Source organism: Ursus arctos, unplaced genomic scaffold (genome assembly GCF_023065955.2).
Source record: "Ursus arctos isolate Adak ecotype North America unplaced genomic scaffold, UrsArc2.0 scaffold_15, whole genome shotgun sequence".
Classification (NCBI taxonomy): Eukaryota; Metazoa; Chordata; class Mammalia; order Carnivora; family Ursidae; genus Ursus; species Ursus arctos.
In genome coordinates, this window is record NW_026622819.1 from 57985374 (window position 1) to 58007742 (window position 22369).

A 22369-nucleotide genomic window follows, 5' to 3' on the forward strand; every position below is an offset into this window, starting at 1 on the left:
TGGGGTTAAGAGGTATGGAGTGGAATTTCTTTTGGGAGAGATTGAAATGTTCTAAAATTAGGTCACGGTGGTGGTTGTACAACCCTGTGAATTTATTAAAAAAAACATTGAGTTATATACTTTAAGTGGGTAAATTGTATGGTATGTGAATTATATTTCAGTAACGTTGTTAGAAAAAGACAGTGCTAGGTTTATGTGTTGGAGATTCCCAGTGGAATGAAGGATTGTTGGAGTTGGGATTCATCTTTGTACATATTGAAATTACTGCTGATTATGATTGAAATACTATTGGAAAGAGTGACAGCAAGCCTGGAACAAACATCTTCAAAAAATAAGGGAAAATAACCTGAGGGAGAGTAGATTATTGCAACCAGAAAGGGATTTGGTAGTATAGTTTGATGACAGAAGATGTAAAGCTGAGTGATTTTATGATGGAGAAGCAGTATGTTTTGGAAGTGGAAATGAGGAACATCGAGAACACCTACTTCCATGGGGCGCCTGGGTGACTCAGTCGTTAAGCGTCTGCCTTCGGCTCAGGCGCGATCCCGGTGTTCTAGGATCGAGCCCCACATCAGGCTCCTCTGCTGGGAGCCTGCTTCTTCCTCTCCCAGTCCTCCTGCTTGTGTTCCCTCTCTCGCTGCTTGTCTATCTCTGTCAAATAAATAAATAAATAAATAAATAAATAAAATCTTAAAAAAAAAAAAAAAAAGAACACCTACTTCCATGCTGGAAGTCTGAGATACAGGAGGTGTGGAAAAGAAATCACTTGAGAGGACCCACAGAGGAAGTAGGGTCATCAGGGGATAGTGTATGTTATTAATAGACTATTATATTAGTCATAAAACAATTTTGAAATATATAGGTAACTTTCTTAATGCCTCCGGTTTCCTACATGGGCTTTTTGTTCTGTTACTTTTTTTTTCTTTCTTTCTTTCTTTCTTTCTTTCTTTCTTTCTTTCTTTCTTTCTTTCTTTTTTTTTTTTTACAATTATACACATCTTGAAGCTTGAGTCTGTTTTATGACTTACTTGATCAAATTAGTGTTTTTGTTCTCCTGTTCAATCTATTTCACCTTGTTAATGTCCAAGGCTGCATAATTGGTCTGTTCTGATTTATTCATTTGTTTTCTGATAGAATAGGGGATGTGGGTACTTGCCAAGTTGTATTTCTAACTTACGGGAAGTTTGTCACCTCAATAGGCTAATGTCTCTCCAGAAGTCAGAGGGAGTTAAGTTGTAATGATTGCTAGTATTCACAGGAATATAGAAAGAATGTGCTCTTTTTCTGTAGGTATTTATCCTTCTTAAGTCTTCCAAGAAGCACAGACAGCCTCTTTTATGACTGTTCCAATCAATACCTTGTGAAAAATACTTTAGTTCACTTGGGAAGGTTTCTCAATACAGAAATGCTATTGATTTTGATACTATGAAATAGCCTGGTCATCTTTGAAAAATCAGTCCCTAAGAATAGCACAAAATTTCTTTTTAGCAAGATAATTGGTATGTTGTTAATTATTCATAAAGATCTTAAAAATTTTGCAGAATCTGATACTTAGATCAATGAATCTAGAGATGTAAAATAATATGCTTAAACAAAAATCATTCAATAAATAACTCCATTTCTGAACCACTCAATTTTGGCTGCCCCAAAATAAGATTTGCAAAAAATTGTAGATTCCACATGTGCCACTGTTGTAAAGTTACTTAATCCCTTGCTAATACTGTCCGAGAAGTTGATTTGGTCGTCAAACTATGTGATTTGAACAATGAAAGTCTCGGATTTTAAAAAGTTAGGCATAAAAATACAAAGGCGATAAATTTATTACCATCTATTATGGTTCAAGCAGAAATAATATTAAAAATGATCAGAGTGGAATTAAACATGACATTGACCATTCAGAAAAGATGCTGCTCATTGGATCATATTAGTACTTACTAACAGCCCTGGATCTAGACATTACTTGTGGTGTTTTGTTACCAAATTTAATTTTAATCATAAGTCTCCAGAGTAGATTTTATTTTCTCCATTTTTCAAATGTAAACCCTAAGATGTAAAGAGGTTAGTAACTTAGGCAAGGTCACCTAGTAAATTGTTGGAGCTAGGATTTGAACATAGTTTTTTCTGCCTCTAAAGTCTGCCATTTTTACTGTTATACCGCCTTGCTAAACTTAAAACCCACTCTCCGCTCTCTGTCAGGGACTGAGTTCACAGTAGTTTATCACTTGTTTGGAAGAATAGATCATTTCGCCAGTTTTAGAATTCTCTGCAAAATAAGCATTGTTTCTGTCACTACTCTAAACATTTTTCTGTCTTGTTCTATATTAGGACGTCTTGCATGGCTGGTATACTTAGTTGGGACAGTTGTTGGAGGAAGGTTAACATACACCAGTACAGATGAACACGATGCTATGGATGGGGAATTATCCTGCCGGTAAGTAATGGCCATAAAATTTACAGAAATTTACTAGGTAGTCAAGAAATTTAGTTATTGAATTGATATTATGAGTTAAAACATTTCGTACCTGGTCTTTTGAGGAAGGTATTATTTTCTTTTTATTGGTGAGAAAACCAAGGTATAGAGGTTAACTGATTTGTGGAAGTCAAATCTCTAGTAAGTGTTATAGTCAAATATATTTTAAACTTGTATTCAAATGGTGTGATGAAGATTTAGTTTGCTTTTTATTTCTTAGGACCTGATAAAGCAGGCAAAATTGCTGTGTCTTGGGTGGTGGCAAAATTGGGGTGACATACATGTGGTCAAAAAGCAATGGATAGGGGCGCCTGGGTGGCACAGCGGTTAAGCGTCTGCCTTCGGCTCAGGGCGTGATCCCGGCGTTACGGGATCGAGCCCCACATCAGGCTCCTCCGCTAGGAGCCTGCTTCTTCCTCTCCCACTTCCCCTGCTTGTGTTCCCTCTCTCGCTGGCTGTCTCTATCTCTGTCAAATAAATAAATAAATAAATAAATAAATAAATAAAAAAAAGCAATGGATAGTCAGTTACCCAATACAAGCTTTGTTTATGATTGTTGACTAGATTTTTCACCTTATGACCATAGTCTTAATAAGAAGCAATGAATTACTTCCTTAACACTGAGGAAAACACGTGAGTTGGTTTTCATATATTTTAATTTATTTTTTAAATAATATTTTTCTTTTTAACAAAGTAATATATTTTTTTATTGAATACTTAACTATTTCAAATAAAAAGTCATATATTAATTTGGAGGTAACTATTTCTGTCATTTTGCTGAATACCTTTGAGTCTTTTTAATTAGTGCTTGAGGATATATGTACATTATATGTGTCTTTTTCAACATTTTTTGAGCAAAAATTATACTATAATACTGTTTTGTAAACTAAAATGGAGATAATAATACCTAATTCATTTTGGGCTATTATAAGATTAAATGAGTTAATATTTTTAAGATGTTTAGAACAATGCCTGGCAAATAGTAAGCACTGTATTACCAAACAGCCCCTTCCCCTCCCCCACCCCCACAAACACTTCTTTTAAAAAAAGCAAGCATAATATTGTAAACATTTTACTTAGACATTAAATATTCTAAGCTGTACCATAATTTAAACGTACCGCAGTTTTTGGAATTTTAGGTTGTTTCTCAATTTTTCTATATTGTAAACTGCTTTGAGGTGAATGTTCTTTTAGTTATATCTTTATGTAGGTCAAAATAATTTCATGAGAGTTCATTCCTAAAGGCTGAATAGCTGGTTGAATGGTCTGCAGCATTTTAAAGAGTTTCAGTACTTATTACCAAATGACCTTCTGGAAGAGTTGTACTAGTTTATTCTCTGAACTCAAAGGCTCTGAGACTACCATTTTTTCTGTAGTTGAACACTAGATAATAGGATTCTTATCTTTGCCAGTTTATACATAACAAATGTTTTGTTTTAATTTCTGTTGCTTTGGTTAAAGTGTTGTCAAACATTCTTCTCCATTCCTATTTTTCCCAATTGTATTTTCTCTTTGTGGTTTTTAAATATATATAGATTGTATCATTTAGCTTCTTTTGTGATTATCTTTACTAATTTATTTATAAGAACTCAGTGTATATCAAAGATCTTAATATTTAGTATTCATTTTGAAAATGTTTTCTACATGTTTTTTGTTTTAGAAATTCCTCTTTTAATGGATTTAAATATTTTTATATTGAGATCTATGAATTTTTCCCTTCATATTTTCCCCTTTGTGCAGACTTAGAAAGGTTGTTCCACACCCAGATAATAAAAACATTCACCTAGATTTTCTCCTAGTTCTTTTATGGTTTCAGCTTTTTATATTTAATTTTTAATGCATTTGACATTTGTTTTATATACTTTTTCCAAAGTTTCCATAGTGTTAACCAGTTGGTGCAAACCCCACCCTTTACTGATTTTGAAATGCTGCTTATATCTTTACACAAAATTCTTAGGTCTTTTTCCAAGCCTTTCATTCTTTTCCACTGATCTTAGACGTCTGTTTTCCTCCATGTAGAATAGAAATATAAGGGAATAATTCATTCTTTCTTACTAAGGCTATGGTCATGAAGTGAAAAATCTAGTCAGTGATCATAAACAAAGCTTGTATTGGGTAACTGACGATCCATTGCTTCTTGACCACATGTATGTCACCCCAATTTTGCCACCACCCAAGACACACCACTATCTTCCTACCAAAGTCCTTAAAATTATTGGACCTAGTTGTGGCATTTTCCTTCCCTACTATTCTTAAATACATCCCTGAGTATTTAATAAATGTGTTGCCATTCTGAGTAGAAATTTTCTCTTCATTCCATACTCTTTTTAACCTTTAAACTAGCCCTTGTTTTAGTGAAACGAGTCTGAATGGAGCACAAATATTTTTAGCTTTCCTAAGATTTATTTCTAATATCAAGTAACTTTAAAATTTGAATGGGGGCATTCTTAGAATGCTTTGGTTAATTTTAAACAGTGAATAATTTGCCTCTGTGCCATCTTTTAATATAACATTACATAATTTAGTAAAGTGAAAAGTAAGTATAATTTTTGCTATAGTTAGTTTGATTTTTTAAGATTTTCATCATCAAGAAGAGAAATACCCACTGGCATTATTTTCCTGAGAAATACATAACAGGAAATAAACAAAAGCAGGTGTATATTTGCTAAGGAAATAAACAAAAGCAGGGGTATACTTACCAAGTACAAAATTTTAATTTTTTCTTTAAGCAACAGACATATTTAACATTAAATAAGATTTGATTTGTGTTTTAGCCATTCCTTAGAAAACAAGCGTTAGGTAAAGTTTATGGTGTAAGGCTTTATTGAGGGGTGGGGAGAATGGTGCATTTTCAAGGAAGAAAAAAATGAAGGGGGGCTCCTGGGTGGCTCAGTCATTAAGTGTCTGCCTTCGGCTCAGGGCATGATCCCAGCGTTCTGGGGTTGAGCCCCACATTGGACTCCCTGCTCTCCGGGGAGCCTGTTTCATTCCTCTCCCATTCCCCCTGCTTGTATTCTCTCTCTCGCTGGCTGTCTCTCTCTGTCAAATAAATAAATAAAATCTTAAAAAAAAAAAAAAGAAAGAAAGAAAAAGAAAAAATGAAGGAAAAGGAGGAGTGAGAGAATAAGAGAAAACAAATGCAGTCGGTGCTCCTAATTCACAGATCCCATTTTTGCGGATTTGTATACTTGCTAAAATTTATTTGTAACCCCAAAATCAATGCTCATGGTGCTACTGCAGTCATTTTTGGATATTTGCTTAGTGGTGAAAAATTGAGTTGCCTGATACCCACTTTCCCAGCTGGGGTTGAATAGATGCTCTGCCTTCTTGTTCATAGGCTCATGCTGTAAATAAGTGTCCTTTTCATTGTCTATTTTGTGCCATATATCTCACATTTTTGTGCTTTTTGTTGGTGGTTTTGCTGTCTGGTGTTCCTAAGCACAACAAAAAAGCTGTAAAGAACCTTACAGAGAAAATATGTATGTTAGGTAAGCCTCATTCAGGCACAAGTTGTTCTGCTATTGGCCATGAGTTCAATGTTAATAAATCAACAGTATATTAAATAAGATGTCTTTAAAGAGAAACACACATAAAACAAAGTTATGTGTTGATTCATTGATGAAATTATTGTGATCAGAGTTCTTCAGGAACCCAACCCTGTATCTCCTTTGGGGATGCAGTAGTTCAGTATTCACTAATTCACTTTTCACAATGCCTTTATAGAACATAACTACCATGAATAAAGAGATCAAATGTATAAGGTGGTTCATTACACACCTGGTTGCTCACTGTTACAGGAGTTTTCCCCAGAGGCCGCATGGAACCACTGTGTTTGAAAACAGTCCATGATGATGGTGGGAGGATGGGGGACTACGGGCAAGTCATTTTTCTGTTTCCTTATTTCTGTGTCCTGTTTCTTATTAGTTTACTTATTTCTGTGTCCCATTTCTTATTAAAGTCTACTCCTGGGGTGTTTAACTTTTTCATACTTCATAGCTGTGTTCCCTGGCCTCTTTGAGGTGCCATTGGGGAAGCCAGAGCTTTTGTTGGTCCTGCTGAGTTGGGAGGTAGGGGCTGGAGCTGCCAGAGGCCTCTCTTCTGCCCTAGGTGAGGATTTACAACTGCAGGAACTGTGTGAATTTTTACTGGAGCTACAAGGCAAGTAGTTGAGGCCAGGGGTGGGGTGAGAGGTAGTGGTGAGGTTGGTGGGGATGTAAACAGGACTAAGCAGATTCAAAGTGAGGCATAGAAAAAACATGAATATGTGTTTTGAAATATTGAGATTTTAAATTGAATAAGAATGATGTTTTATGTAGAATTTTAAAATATCAATTTCATATGAAGACGTTCCAAGTAACCGGAACCATAACACTGTTGCCTTCTATGTGTTGTTATATGATACCTTTCTAACTCCTGGGAGAACTACCAGATTGGAAGATCGTGAAGCTTCTGCCAAAAACCTATATGCTATTTGATCGGGAAAAGGTTAATATTCATAAAAGCTCCCAATATTGTGATCATTTTAATTAAAACATGCTACTTTAATATATTTAAATATGCTTTAACTTAGCAAATAAATTTATTTGTGCTTAGGCCATGCAATTCTAATTAAATAAAGGTAATTTTGTAGTCATTTCAGTTTCATTCATCATTATCAGAATGTAAACCTCTCGAGAGTTTACCCAGAGATTTTGTTTTATTCATCCTGTAACCTCTCAGTTTGCTCGTGCTAGTAGATTGGCTGCTTCTTTCAGGCTTATTTCTCTTGGTTACGCCACCCTCCGTCTCTCCTTCTTTCTCTGACCTGTTCATCTCCCCATCATCCCTCATCATTCACTGAAACCTTTGACAGCTAGCTCAGAGTTTTGTTCTCTCCCCCAAACTCTGCTATCCTATGGATGACTTCACCTTCTTTCCCATGAGATCATGTTACTCTGCTCATCTCTGTTCATTAAGCTTCCAGGGGTTTCCTGTCACACACGGGACAAATTCCAGGGTCCTTGTCATGGCTCAGAGCTTCCTCTGCTACCTTTCTGACTTCGTTTCTTACCCTTTCTCAGTCAGCTCAACCAAACTGGCCTCCTTGCTGTTCTTTGAGTGTTACCAGTATGTTCTCACTCTAGGGCCTTTGCACTTCTCTTCTGCTTGGAATGCTTCCTTCTAGATGTTTATACAGTACTCCTTCACTGCAGTCAGGTCTGTACACGGCTGTCTCTTCCTGCTCTGACTTCCCAATCCAAAATAACATTCTTATCCTAGTTTATTTTTTCATAGTACTTATTACCTCTTGATGTTTATTTGTTCATTCCACTACAGTAAGGGAAGGAATAAGCTTTATCTGCTTTGTTCACTGCTGTATTTTTATCTCATCTGCCTGGCAAAACCTTAACCTTGAAGGAATTCAGAGTTTTTTTCTAATTTGTTGAGTGATAATAAAAGAAATTTTACACCTCCATATATAGGTACCATTTGTCAATTAAGATATCATTTTTTACCTCAGCTGAGCCCTCAGCATTGCTCAGCGATTCTCTGTTGTTCTAGTAATTCTTGTCTTCTGACTTCCAAGTACATGTTGAACTGTTTCACTTGCATGTTCTGCGCCACATGTGTCTTCAGTTCAGTGACTGAAATTAAACTCTCTTCCCTCCCCTCCCAGCCCTCTCTTCACATGTCTCAGTACCATCCACTCAGTTGTCTAAGCCTGCATCCCAGGAGTTATCCTTAACTTTTCCTTTTTCCTCTCACCAACATCCACGTAGTCTTCATCTTCAAATCCTATCAGTTCTGCCTTCTGGTTAGGCCAGTTAGTCCAGTTGTTTCTATCTCCCCTGCCATTTTAGCTCCTATCATCTTTCATCTGGGTTCATGCTACAGTTTTAAATGGATACCTTGCTTCCTCTCTGGCTTTCTGAAGTACAGATCTGATTATGTCAGTGCTTTGCTCAAACTCTGCAGTGCTTTCCATTGCTATTGGGATTAAAACCAACGTGGCTCATCAGTTCTTCATGATCTGGCTCCTGCCTGTCTCATTAGCCTCATCTCCTGCCACTGATTGCTTTTAGCCTTATTTAACTTTTTTCAGCTCTTAAATGTGCCATCCTTTTTTTCCCCTCTCTAGTTAGCTAAACAGGCTTTCTCCTTTCTCTCAACACGCTCTTTCTTTGCCCTATTCCATCCTAGAATATTATGAATCTTCACTGATTTCTTTGTATTGTTTATTACAGCACTTGTGGTTCTTTATTTTAATTGCTTGTATTATGTCTTTCCCTGTATAGGCTATAGATATCTGGAAGACTGGGAATGTCTATGTCTTGTTCACTGGTATATTCTGAACTTCTAACGCACACCTGCTGTATAGTAGGCCCTCAAATATTTGTTGACTGACTTATTTATTTGGATAGGTAGGGAAATACAAACAACTGACTATCCAAAATTCATTTCTTTGAATTTGAAGCGGTGTGCTTATACTTGGACCAAAATTATTTAATGTTATATTTGTCTTTTTATTCCCTCCATGCTCTTTACCAAAAATAATTTAACATAAAGAAAAAAATAAATGTAGGACAATAAATTAAAACTGAAAGTGAGTATTATATATACAATACAAGCTTTGGTCTTAAGTACTTTTCACGGTGGCCACACTGGCAGAGACTCTAGCTATACAGTGTCTCTTCCTCCCTTCTTCTGAAGTAGGAGAATATCTGATTCTTTTGCGAGTCATGTGGCCACCTGAATAAACACGAGATTTGCTAGACTCTCTTGCAGCTAGGCATGGCAATGTGATTATGTTCTAGGCAGATCTATGTAAGCAGATGTGCTATGTGCAAGACATGTGGATGTACAGGCTGGAGCTTAGGTAGCCATCATCGACCAGAAAGTGATTGTGAGAATGGAGACAAGTGTAACAACAAGATGAAAGGCACCTGAGTCTCTGATACACTGTGGAGCACTAGCTAGTCCTGGAGCACTGTGTTGGGTTTTTGCATGAGAGAGAAATAAATATCCATATCGTTTAAGCCATGGTTACTTGGATGTGAGGCTGTTGCAGCTGAACTTCTTGTACAACTACCAAAACTTCTTTGACAAATGGATCCTGTACCCTGCTGGGAACTCTTTCCTGCTTTCCTGCTGGGATGCCATTTCCTCTTAGGCAAATGTAAATCACCAGCTTAACTTGAGTTGTAAAGGCATCCCAACAAACTGTCTTCTGGTTTCACATCTTCCTAGGATTTTGGAATGTATACGATAAAAAGGACATAAAAGTAAAGGAATAAGTACATAGAATTAACAAAGAGCTAGAGTAGGAAAAGGGAGGTCCCACTAAGTAAAGAATTCAAAAAAAAGATATGCCTGTTTAAGTCACGTGAAAAATCACCTGGATCTAGACATAGTTTGATGCATATATCTATTTATTTAACTAAAAATTACTCCAACAATCTGCTAACTCAGAAATACCCAGACTAAAAGTCAGCTTTGTTACTCCTCTCAAAATTACAGAATAAACACATCTTCTTAGGGGAAAAAAAAACCCCAGCAACCTGGCTACAGTAATCTAATTCTTAAATTTGTTCTTCAGTAAATTTCCCTTCATAAATTTTAATGGTATTAAAGATATTTGGTAAATGAAGGTTACTTTTAAATAATATAAATATAGGAAATAATAACTATAAAATGGTTTTCAACATATTATTTCATAACACTTTGGCAACAAGTACCAACTCTTTTTTCTTTTTTTTTTTTTCATTATTTCTGAAAGATTGTTATTTATTTGAGAGAGAGTGCAAGGAGGAGCAGAGGGGGAGGGAGAGGGACAAGCAGATTTCCCTCTGAGTGCAGAGCCTGACTCAGGGCTCAATCCCAGAACCCCAAGATCATGACCTGAGCCAAAACCAAGAGTCAGACACCTAACTACTCAGCACCCTTGGGCGCCCCACAAGTCCCAGCTTTTTAAAAGAAGTTCATACGCTATAACTTAGACACTCTGTAGAATTCTTTGGAAGTAGGGAAGAGGGCAGTAGTTATATTTCCCTGAAATAGAAATTTACATTCAAAATGAGATGCTTAAATTTTGAGATAGTCTTTAATATTTTACATATGTTAAAAATAATGTTTTGGAAAAGTTTTAAATAATATGAAAAAAAATTGATCAAGATATATTTATTGAGACTGATCGCTGGAATAGAGTACAAGGTCCGACAAAGTAATCTGAATGCGTAAATGAACCTAGTGTATATGATAAGGGATATAGTTGAAATGGTGAGCAAAAGATAGACTATACAAGAAAGAAATGGTGTTGAAGCACCTGGCTAAAATGGGAAAAATGGGGAAAAAATGTTGATCCATATCTCACAAAATGTGTTCAAGATAAGTTCAAATGTATCAGAGAGGTAAATGTGGAAAAGAAAGAAAGAAAGAAAGAAAGAAAGAAAGAAAGAAAGAAAGAAAGAAAGAAAGAAAAAAAGAAAAAGAAAGGAAAGAAACCTTAGATTTAGGTAACACTTCGTTATTACACAAAATCCATTTTAAAAATTGATGAAAGGGGTGCCTGGGTGGCTCAGTCAGTTAAGCGTCGGACTCTTGGGTGGTGGGATCAAACCCAGAGTCTGATTCTGCATTTAGCAGGGAGTCTGCTTGAAGATTCTCTCCCTCTGCACCACCCCCAACTCATGTGCTCCCGCATTCTCTAAGAAATAAATCAATCTTAAAAAAATTAATGAAAATTTTGTATAACAAAAACTTCTCAATGGCATTAAAAAAACACCATAATCAAAGTCAAGAGACGTGAAAAGTGAGGAAAGATATTTACAGCTAAGTCAAAGGCAAAAGACTCAGTTTTCTAATATATAAAGAATTTGTAGAAATCAACAATAAAAAGACGGCCCAGTAGAAAGAATTGGCAAAGGATATGGACAAATATATATGGGTTAAAAACTTTGGAAAAATTTTAACCTCATGGACATGAGAGAAATACAAAATAAAACTGTACTGAGATGTTATTTTTCAGATTTCAATGAGTTTTAGAGTTTCATATCATCTGAATTATGAGTGTATGTTGACACTCCTACACTGATGATAGGAATATAAATTGTTTCAATTTCTATGGAGTGCAGTTTATTAATAACTATCAACATTATAGAAATTTATGTTTTTTAAACTAGTGGTTTTACTTTTAGAAGTGTATGTTATAATATACATGCATGAAATGATGTGTACAAGTTGGTTAATTGCAGCATTTTTGCAGTTGTACAAGTTGGTTAATTGCAGCATTTTTGCAATAGTGAAAAAATATAAACAGTGCCTATGTGTAGGAGAATGTTTGAAATTATTATGGTATATTCATATAATAAAATGTTAAGTAGCTGCAAGAGAAAATGAGGAAGCTCTTGATGGATGACATGAAAAGATCTGTAAAATAGTTAAATGGAAAAAGCTAGGTTTGGAACAGTATGTATAGTATGTTCCATATGTTTAATGGAGTTGGGAGGAGAATATATAGTCGATTTGCCTCTATATACATTTAAAAAAAAATCTCTGGAAGGACATATAAACTATTAACAGTATGTGTATATGTTCCTGTGTGCATGCATGGAAGGAAGCGTGCAGATCAGGGCTAGACGTAGCTGCCTTTGTGCAGTTAGAAAAAGGAGAAAAAGCTGCTGGTCCTCAACAACCTCTACCTCTTGGCTCTTAAAAAGATGATTATAATAAGGTGATTTTGTTAACATCAGGCACTTGGCAGCCATCTGCTGGAAATTTTTAATGAAAATAGATAGGTAATACAAGGATTTCTCTTTGAAAACTCTGGACTAAGCTTTTCATTATATTGAATTAAATTTTTTCTCTAGGAAATTTGACTTAACCTTCAGTTCATCTATGATTATCTGGTAATAATAGTTGTGTACTTACATTAAAAAGACTTGATTTTATTAAAATCATCTTGTAAATTATTCCAGGTAAAATTTTTATTATTCATTGAAAAAAATGATAACTTGACTGGTGTACCTCTTTTTTTAATATTTTGAATGATGTGACCCCCAAATATATAATTATATAAACACATAAGGTTTAATGAAAAGGTAAAATACAAAACTACACATTCACTATCATTTTTCTTTTACTAAAATTTTATATAGATATAAATATTAGTTTATATATGTATATATTATATATAATTATAGGGATTTACTTATACATATGCATAATATATGTGTATATGATGTATGCATTTAAAAATAAATTTTTAGTGAAATAGTAAGTGTGTCCTTGTAGGTTTCTATGTATGTATATGTATGTGTATGTCTTAGGAAAAAGACTAGAAGGCATTAGACCAAGTTGTAGTATCTCTTAGTAGTAGGATTTCGGATGGTTTTTAAAATATTTTCTTTATAAGCTTTTATATTTTTCAACTTTTTACAGTGATTATATGTTACATGACATTGATGATAAATGTTTTAATGTTGTTTCTCCAAGAATTTTTACTGAAGCTTTTTTTTCTCCTTCCTGAAAAGAGTTTTTCAGCTTATATCTTTAATGGATACCGGATTGCCTCAGTGTTCTAATGAGAAAATAGAGCTTGCAATTCTGTGGTTCTTGGATCAGTTTCGTAAAACGTATGTTGGCGATCAACTTCAAAGAACCTCAAAGGTAGGTTTTTACTAGAGATTTTTTTTTAAATGTTACTGAAAGTGAAGAAAGATGTTCACATATAACAGCTTTAAGCTGAATGATGTATTTAGGAGATTTCTACCTAAGAAATTTAATTGATCAATTGAAATCGATTGATTAATTGGTATTGAAGGCGATGTGAGATAATTTGCTTGTTTTACACCTAGATTTACCATTTTCTTTGAAGATTGATTGGCAGAGTTAGTGAATATTTTTTATGTGGCTAGTCATTAAATAATTAAGAGTATTTTGAACACTTCAGTAGATTTTGCCTTATTATATTTATTTCAAGGTTTAAAACAAAAGATTTACTCTTTTAGTAGTTCTGGGATTTGGGGGGCACCTATTTATGTGGTTTCCAGTATATTCTTTGCCCATTGCTCAGCATTTCTACATGATAACTAATGAGGACCAGGAGAGCTAGACATGTCTTTGAGAGGCCACAGTTAAATCACCTTAATGTAGAGGAAACTCATCGTATGATGATTGAGACTTTAGCATTAGCAAATTTGGATGAATTGATCTTAGGGCATAATGAAGGATTATTGAGGGCGTTTATGTGAACCCTAACTGGATATTTAGTGTACTTGTGACACTGAGTAAGATCTATGAGGTTTTCTTCTTCTTCTGAAATATAGCTCTTTCCAAGCCTTCTCTGTAAGAAGTCCTAAGGATGGTCTTATCTCCTTTGGATTCATAGCTTCTATTAGTAACATTGAAGGATTTCTTACTTGAAATATTTAGAATAAGCTTTTTATATTGAACTGAGCTTTTTTCCCATGGGAAATTTAGCATAACCTTCAATACATTTATGGTTTTCTGTTTGTAATAGTCATATAATAGTGGGAAAAATTTTTGTTTGATTTTGTTAATATCATCCTTGAGTTTATTTCACGTTTATTTTCTTTGCTTTTTAAGAAAGTGACATAGCTTGATGCTCCTTTGTCAAATATATTGTGATATTTTATTGCCATTTCAATAAAATTTTCTTAGAATTTATCTGCCATTGAACAAGACCATTAGGGAGAAAAAAAGAGTAACTAGAAATAAAATGTTTTAGTTTGATAGTAAGACAAATTAGAATCAGACAAAAATTACATGGTATGAAATTTATACAGGGTGCCTCTTTTAAAATCCCAGATGTGTTACTCGAAGGTTGAGAATAAATCAAATTATGATAAATTGTCTTATTTTAAATGTACCCAGAGCGTTTGCTATTTTGCTTTCACAAAAGTGAGTACTCTTCAAACATTACTAATCCAATATTTGTTTGGTCTGGGTCTTAAATCAGAATAGTACAACATGGAGTAGAAAAGCCTTTATATTAATTGTATTTGAAATACTTGGAAAGAAATATGTAGAATGACACTGGTTGTTTACAGCAATGGGATTTAGGAATTTTTTTTCCAAAATTTTTGTTTGTTGTATTAAAAAAAAAGAAAAAATATATGAGAGATTTAGATATCAAGAAACAGGTCACAGAAAAAGACAAGACTTATTTATATAACTTTTAATACAAGGTAATTGTGAAAAAAAGTGAATAATGGACGGTCAGTTTTTCTTTTTTGAAAGAGCTCAGATATTAGGAAAAAATGAACATATCATCAGACTGGTGTTGATTCTTTCATTATAATTTGACATTTTTGGTGTATGCATCTTATGCTGTTTTTTCAAAGAGTGTTTAGTCCTACAGTGATTTTACTTCTAAGGCATTCCCGCTGCACAGTCCTAAAGGGAAGCCAGAGTTTTCTGCTTTCCCTTTGTCTGGCTTGTCTGCCAATCTGCCTTTATAAGAGCCTCGAGGAGGTTTTTGGGGGGGTCCTTGATATGTGCCCTGGCATTCCTCTAGGAACTATTTATACTCCGTCTAGTCCTTCCAGTAATCCTGCAAAGTTGATATTATTTTGTTTTGCTTTTTCAAAGTTGATATTATGGTTTCCATTTTACAAATGAAACAGACCGTCTAAGACATTTATAAGTTCTCTACACACTAGTTTTCTGGCAACCAACCAAGGAAGACCCGATGGAAAATATTTTTTTTGGTGAGTATATTGTCACATTCCAAATTGTGGCAAAAAAAGGGGAGAGTGTTAGATACTAGTAGGCAAAAAATATTTAGTGTGCACTTATTTTTTATCAGGAACTGTACTAAACACTCTTAAGCATTATCTCTTGTAATTGAATCATAGAGAGCATGACTTACAAAGTTCTTCCCAGTGTTTTTTCTATGTATGTCATCAGTTTCATGCTTTCAGTCCTCCATACTTGTGCTGCGTACTTTATGTGTACTAAACTTTTTTCAGCTCCTTTAACAGTTTGTGTTCTCTGTCAATTCTGGGCCTTTGGACAAAATGTTTTCTCTGCCTAGAACATGATTTCTTTTAAATCAAACTACCACCTTCCTGCCTTACTCTGCCGACTCCTACTTTATCTTTCACATCAGATACCCCATCCTTTAGGATGGGCTTCTTAAATTCTGGGAGGGTTCCTTTTTCTCTGTGTTCTCTAGCACCCTATTTTAGCATTATTACACTGTATTGTAATTGTTAGCAAAACATATATTGACTATAATTTGGGTTAGGGCTGTCTCCGCCTTTTTTATTATCACCTGCTGGCATATTGCTCATATGCTTTCTACTAGATAATGATTGAATGTATGTATTTAGTAGAATTCCATAGGATTTGGGTCTAGATCTCATGTGTAATACATTCACGTGATACAGGGTATGTTCTTGAATTGGAAAATGATGCTGACTTTAGTGAAATTATTTGACAAGTTTAAATAAAGTATACTGCTAAGCATCTTGAAATTTGTACATATGCATAATAAGTGCTTCAGGAACCCAGGTGGAATCATTGAGGAAGTGATGTATAGAAGTATGTGCTATAAATGAGAAAGAAGAGTCATAAGTGGTAGCTGTAAGCATTTATTGAAGAAATAGTCTGTATCAAAGATTTCACATAGCACTTGACAGGCATCTAACTTCCTCTCACAGAGACCTGTGGGAATAGTTGTTTTTATTAACACCCCTTTTAACAGGTTAGGAAACTGAGGTTTGGAATGGTTAATTAATGTGTTTAAGTGGTTGAATCTAGATTTGAACACAGGACACCTGTTAACAGAGCCTGTGATGCTAATCACTTAGCTGTATTGCCTCCTGTTGGATCTTTCACTGCAATATTGACTAGGCCCTTCAGTCTCAGTAGGTCTTCATTTCCTGAAACCCGTTCCACATATTTTCCAATTTTGAGGAAGAATGCCTGTGAACTCAAAATTTCCACTTTGTTCTTCTTATATCTGATCTGTCACCTAATCTTGCTGATTTTATTTTCTTAGTATCTCTCAGTTTCACTCTTTTCTCAGGCCCTCAGTTTTTATCCTCATTGGTACTGCTTGTCATTTCTCACTGGACTTCAAAAGTCTTCTGACCTCTTTGTTTCCTTTTTTGCCTTTTCCTCACCCAGTCCATTTTCCATACCGCCACCAAAGGAATCTTTCCTTCAGTAGAAAACCAGAGAGAGTAATGTAATGAACACTTATACACCCAACCACCCAGCTTTGTCAGATCTGAATGCTTTGCTATATTTGCTTCAGATCTGTATATTTTTAAATGAAACATTAATTGCCTGTTGTTGCTCCGATTCTGTTCTTACTTCTTGCCCCCAAAGTAACCATTATCCTAAATTTAGTGTTATTTTCATGCATGATTTTGTTCTATTCCTATAACATAGCACTGTTAACTTTATAGAAAATTAGTGTGCAGAAACTTGCTGTTTTTGATCAGCATTGTTTATGGGATTTATCCATGGTGATATATACAGTCCTAATTTATTTTAATTATTGAATGGTATTACATTATATTACTGTGCCGTTACATACTCATTTTCTGTTAATATATGTTAGACTTTCCAGTTTTAAAGATGATAGAAAATACTGCAGTAAACATTCTAAGACCTTTTTTCTCATGCACATGTATGAGTGTCTTGAAGGTAAATACTGGGGGTGGAATTGCTGGTTTGTAGACTACATATCTTCAGCATTACAAGATATTACCAAGTTGCCCTCCTCAGTGTTTGAATAGTTCATTCTCCCTCTCCCAGCACAGTATCTGTTGCTGTATGTTGTCTTAATACTTGCTTTTGTCAGGCTTTAAAATTTGCAGAATTTCTCTGCTTGAAATTCTTATTGGTTTCTCATTATGTATAAAATATAAAATATTATGTATAAATTATTATGGTCAGGTTTTTCCTACTTTTGCAACTTTTTCTTTTGACCGTGCATTCTACTCTATGACATGTTTTGTGTGTGCTACGCTTCTTTCCCTCTTGCCTATTCCTACTTATTATCCAGTGAATATTAAAAAGTAACTATGCATATTAAGACCAGGGATACAATGGCAAATAGGATGGTCCATCTCTCCACTAAATTCTTAATTAAAGAGGAAAATGGGCAAATAAAAAATAAAATTTACCCCCAATTATACATTGAAATGGTATGTAAATAAGGAAAAGGCAGACTGTTACATAAAGGATGCTGGACTTTTGGCTATACCTATGTAAAAATTTGGATTATTACTTCACAGCATATAAAAAATCAAATCTAAGTTAGTGAACTCTTAGTGTGAAAAGCAAGAGATTATGATTTAGGGATAAGAAGGATTTTTTTAAGACATAAGAAGCCCAATCTGTAAATGCAAAGGTTAATTCTACCCATATTAAAAATAAAATGTTCTGCAGCTCAAAACACACAGTAAACAAAATAGAAAGACAAGCTAGAGATAGGATAAGACTTAAATGTAACTTAAAGAGAATCAATATCCAATTATATATCAAATTCTATGAATCAATAAGATAAAAACAGCCCAGTAGAAAAGTGGACCAAAGATATGAACAAACTGTTTACAAAAGAGGAAATCATAGTTTCTAATCAGTATGAAAAACAGTTCATCCTTTCATGGACTTAGGGAAATCCAAATTAAAACTGTAGTGAGATACTGTATCATTACCTATTACTTGGAGACAATTAAAAAGTCTGATGAAAGCATGTATTTGTGAGGAAGTAAAATAGGAAACACTCCTAAACACTCCTGGTGGAATCCAAACCAGTAAAATGTTTTTGGAAAATAGTTTAGCAATATTTTGAAAAGTTGAAAATACATATATTCTTGGACCAGGTGAAAACTCTAAAACATTGTTGAAAGAAATGAAATGAGGCCTAAATATATATATATATATATATATATATATATATATATATATATATATATATGAATTGGAAGACTCAATATTGTTAAGATTTGTTAAGTAAAGTAAGGTACAATAACAATGTGTCATCAAATAGAGAGTTTCAATAGAGATAGAAATTATTAAAAATAGAAAAAATAGAAATTCTGTAGTTGAACAGTACAGTAATTAAAAATGAAAAGTTCACTAGAAGGCCTCAACAGTATATTTAAACTGACAGAAAAAAGAATTAACGAACTTGAGGATAGCGTCTTGAGTGTCTGCCTTCAGCGCAGGTAGTGATCTCTGAGTCCTGAGATCAAGCCCTGAGATGGGCTTCATGCTCAGCCGGGAATCTGCTTGAGATTCTCTCTTTCCTTTCCCTCTGCCCCTACCCCACTCCCTTGCATGCATTCTTTCTCTCAAATACATAAATCTTTAAAAAATAGATAAATAAAGCAATGATGGCTTAAAACTTACCACATTTGATGAAAAACATTGCATATCAAAGAAGTACAACAAAGGTCCATATTAAAAACACATCATAGTAAAAATACTGAAAGACAAGAGAAAATGTTGATAGCAGCAAGAGAAAAAATATTCATCACAGTTACCAGAAGGGAGGTGGGGGGGAATGGGTTAAATAGGTGGTGGGGATTAAAGAGTACACTTTCGATGAGCACTGGGTGATGTATGGAAGTGTTGAATAAAAACTTAAAAAAAAAATAAAGAAAAAGAAAACTCATTACATGCAAGGGGACACCAATAAGATTAATAGCTGATTAGTCTTTAGAAACCGTTGAAGTCAGAAGATAGTTGGATGACATGGTCAAAGTGCTGAACCGGTAACCAAGAATTCCATACCCAGAAAAACTGTCTTGGAAAATTAAAGACATTACCAGGCAAACAAAAACAGAGAATTCATTGCTTTCAAAGCTGCCTTCTAAGAAATACTAACAGAAGTACTTTAGGCTGAAAGCAAGTGACCTCAGATAAATCCACATGAAAAAACAACTCATTATGGATAAAATAAGCTCCTTATTATGGTCAGTGAAGGTAATTAAGCAATTCTAAAATATAGTACTTTTTCTCTTAACTGATGCAAAAAGCAGTTGAATAAGGCAATTACATATTTTATATTGGTGGCATATAACATGTAATATGTGATATATTTGCCAATAACAGCATAAAGAAAATAAGTGAGAACAAAATTGGGGGCTAAAGAAATGACACAAGATGGCAACTCAAACCCACAAGAACCAATAAAAAAGAACCAGAAATGGAATAAGAAAGTTGATATAACAAACACTTTAGACATATGTTTTTGCTGTCTTTCTCTCAACTTCATTAAAAGATGTAAAATTAAATGAAGAAATAAATATCATGGTTTATTGTTGTATTTTTAATATATAAAGATGTAATATATTTATCATATAAAAACAATAATATTACAAAAAGGGAGAAAAAGGAATAGAGCTATGTAGAAATAACATTTCTTTATCTTTTGGAATTAAGTTAGTATAAATCTGAGGTAGATTCTGATAAGATGTATACGGTAAGTCCAAGGGAAACTACCCAGAAAGTAACTAAAAAATATATTGTAAAAAATATTATTAAAATTAAAGTTATTAAAATGTTACACTAGAAAATATTCATTTAATGTAAAAGCACTGGAAGGCTAGAGGAAGTAAATGACAAAAATGAGGGACATAGACCTAACAATATCCATAATAACATTAAACTTAGACAGGATTATACAACCCTACCAATAGCAGAGATTATTAGATTGGATTTTTTAAAAAATCACATTGCACCTGCTATCTATCTATAGAACACACCTTTTAAATTCAAGGGTACAAATAGGTTGAAAGTAACAGGATGGCAAAAGATGTATCACATAGACAGCAGCCATTAAAAAGCTGGAGTGGCTATGCTAATACCAAACAAAGGAGATTTTAAAACAAAAAATGCCACTAACGATAAACAGGAACATTTTATAATGATAGAAGGGTCAACCCATGAGGAAGATATGGCAATTATAAACATATATGTACTTAACAATAGAAGCCCCAAAAATATGAAACAAAAGCTGACAGAAATAACAATAATAGTTGAAGACTTTAATGATCTAGTTTTAATAATGGATAGAATAACTAGGCAGAAGGTCTATAAGGAAGTTGTAGATTTGAACAACTCTATAAACCAACTAGACCGTTAACAACTATAGAACACTACAGCCAACAACAGCAGAATATGCATTCTTTTTTTTGGAAAAGATTTTATTTATTTGACAGAGAGTGCACAAGCAAGGGGAGCAGCAGGCAGAGGGAGAGGGAGAAGCAGGCTTCCAGCTGAGCTGAGAGCCTGACATGCGGCTCAATCCCAGACCCTGGGATCATGACCTAAGCTGAAGGCAGACACTTAACCAACTGAGCCACCCAGGAACCCCCGGAATATGCTTTCTTATCCAGTACTCACAGAACATTGCCCAGAATAGACCATATGCTCAGTCATAAAGCAGGACTCAATTAAGTTTAAAAGAATTGAAATAGTACAAAGTATGTTCTGTAATCACTATGGAATGTGTAGAAATCAATAATAGAAAGAAATGTGAGGAGCTCGTAAGTATTTGGAAATTAAACAACATACTTCTAAATAACCAATGAGTCAAAGAAGAAATGACAAGGGAAATTAGGAAATACTTTCAGATGAAAGAAATTGACACAACATACAAAACTTACAAAATTTAGCTAAAGCAGTGTTTAGGGGTAAATTTATAGCTATAAACATCTACTTTAAAAATAAAGAAATATCTTAGGTAAATAGCCCAACCTTCCACCTTAACACAGTGGAAAACTAAGAAGAAATTAAGGAAATAGAAATTTGAAAAGAACAAAAGTCAATGAAATCCAAATTTAGTTCTTTATAAAAAAAAATTGACATACCTTTAGCTACATTGACAAAAAACAGAGTACTAAAGTCAGGAATGAAATAGAGGGCATTACTATTGACCTTACAGAAATGAAAATGATTATAATGGAATATTATGAGCATTTGAATGCCAGTAAGTTAGGTAACTTAGATGGAATGTACAAGTTTACATAAAAGTATAAACTACTAAAACTTAAGGGAATATAGAAATCTGAATAAAAATGACAACTAAAGAGATTAAATTAGTCGTCAGACTACCCACAAAGAAGAGCCTAGTCCCAGATAGATTCCCTAGTGATTTCTACCAGACATTCAAAGAATAAATATCAATTCTTTATAAAGCTTCCAAAAAGTGGAAGAGGAGGAGACACTTCCCAACTCATTCTATGAGGCCAGTTTACCCTGATACCAAGACCATATAAGTACAAAAAACATACCAATACCACTTATTAATATAGACGAAAAAAAAAAACTAAAAAAAAAATACAGTCTAACTGAGTCTAGTGACTTATAAATACTTTCCTCTGATCAAGAGCAAGACAAGGATGTCCCTTTACTTATTATTAAACATTGTACTAGAGGTTCTGATCAGGGATATTAGTAAAAGTTAAAGGCACCCAGATTGTAAGAGAGGAAGTAAAACAACCCCTGTTCACAGATGGCATGATCTTGAATATAGACAATCTTAAGAATCACCTAAAATACTATTAGAACTAATTTTAAAAATTGGTAAGTTTGCAGAATAGATGATCCCTATTAAAAAAATCATTTGAGTTTCTATACGCTTGCAATAAACAACCTGTGAATGAAATGAACAAAACATTTCATTTACAGTAGCACCAAAAAGAATTAAATACTTCAGAATAAATTTAACAAAAGAAGTACAAAACTTATAAGCTAGAAACTACAAATCATTGTTGGAATAAATAAAATAAAATCTTATAAATGGAAAGATATACCCTGGTCATGAATCAGAAGACTTACTATTGGGGCACCTGGGTGGCTCAGTTGGTTGAGCATCTGACTCTTGATTTTGACCCAGGTCTTGGTCTCAGGGTCATGAGATTGAGCCCTGTGTCC

General features: G+C 34.1%; 1 protein-coding gene across 9 annotated transcripts in view; it reads left to right on the plus strand.

Moving 5' to 3' along the window:
• The window catches only part of RANBP17 (RAN binding protein 17), a 319843-nt gene that overhangs the window by 58556 nt on the left and 238918 nt on the right, over positions 1-22369 (plus strand). For all 9 annotated transcript variants that reach the window (XM_044388576.3, XM_044388577.3, XM_026510957.4 and 6 more), the window contains 2 exons: positions 2326-2431; positions 12979-13114. In XM_044388576.3, the coding sequence (XP_044244511.2) occupies positions 2326-2431; positions 12979-13114 (242 nt within the window). The remainder of the gene's footprint in view (positions 1-2325; positions 2432-12978; positions 13115-22369) is intronic.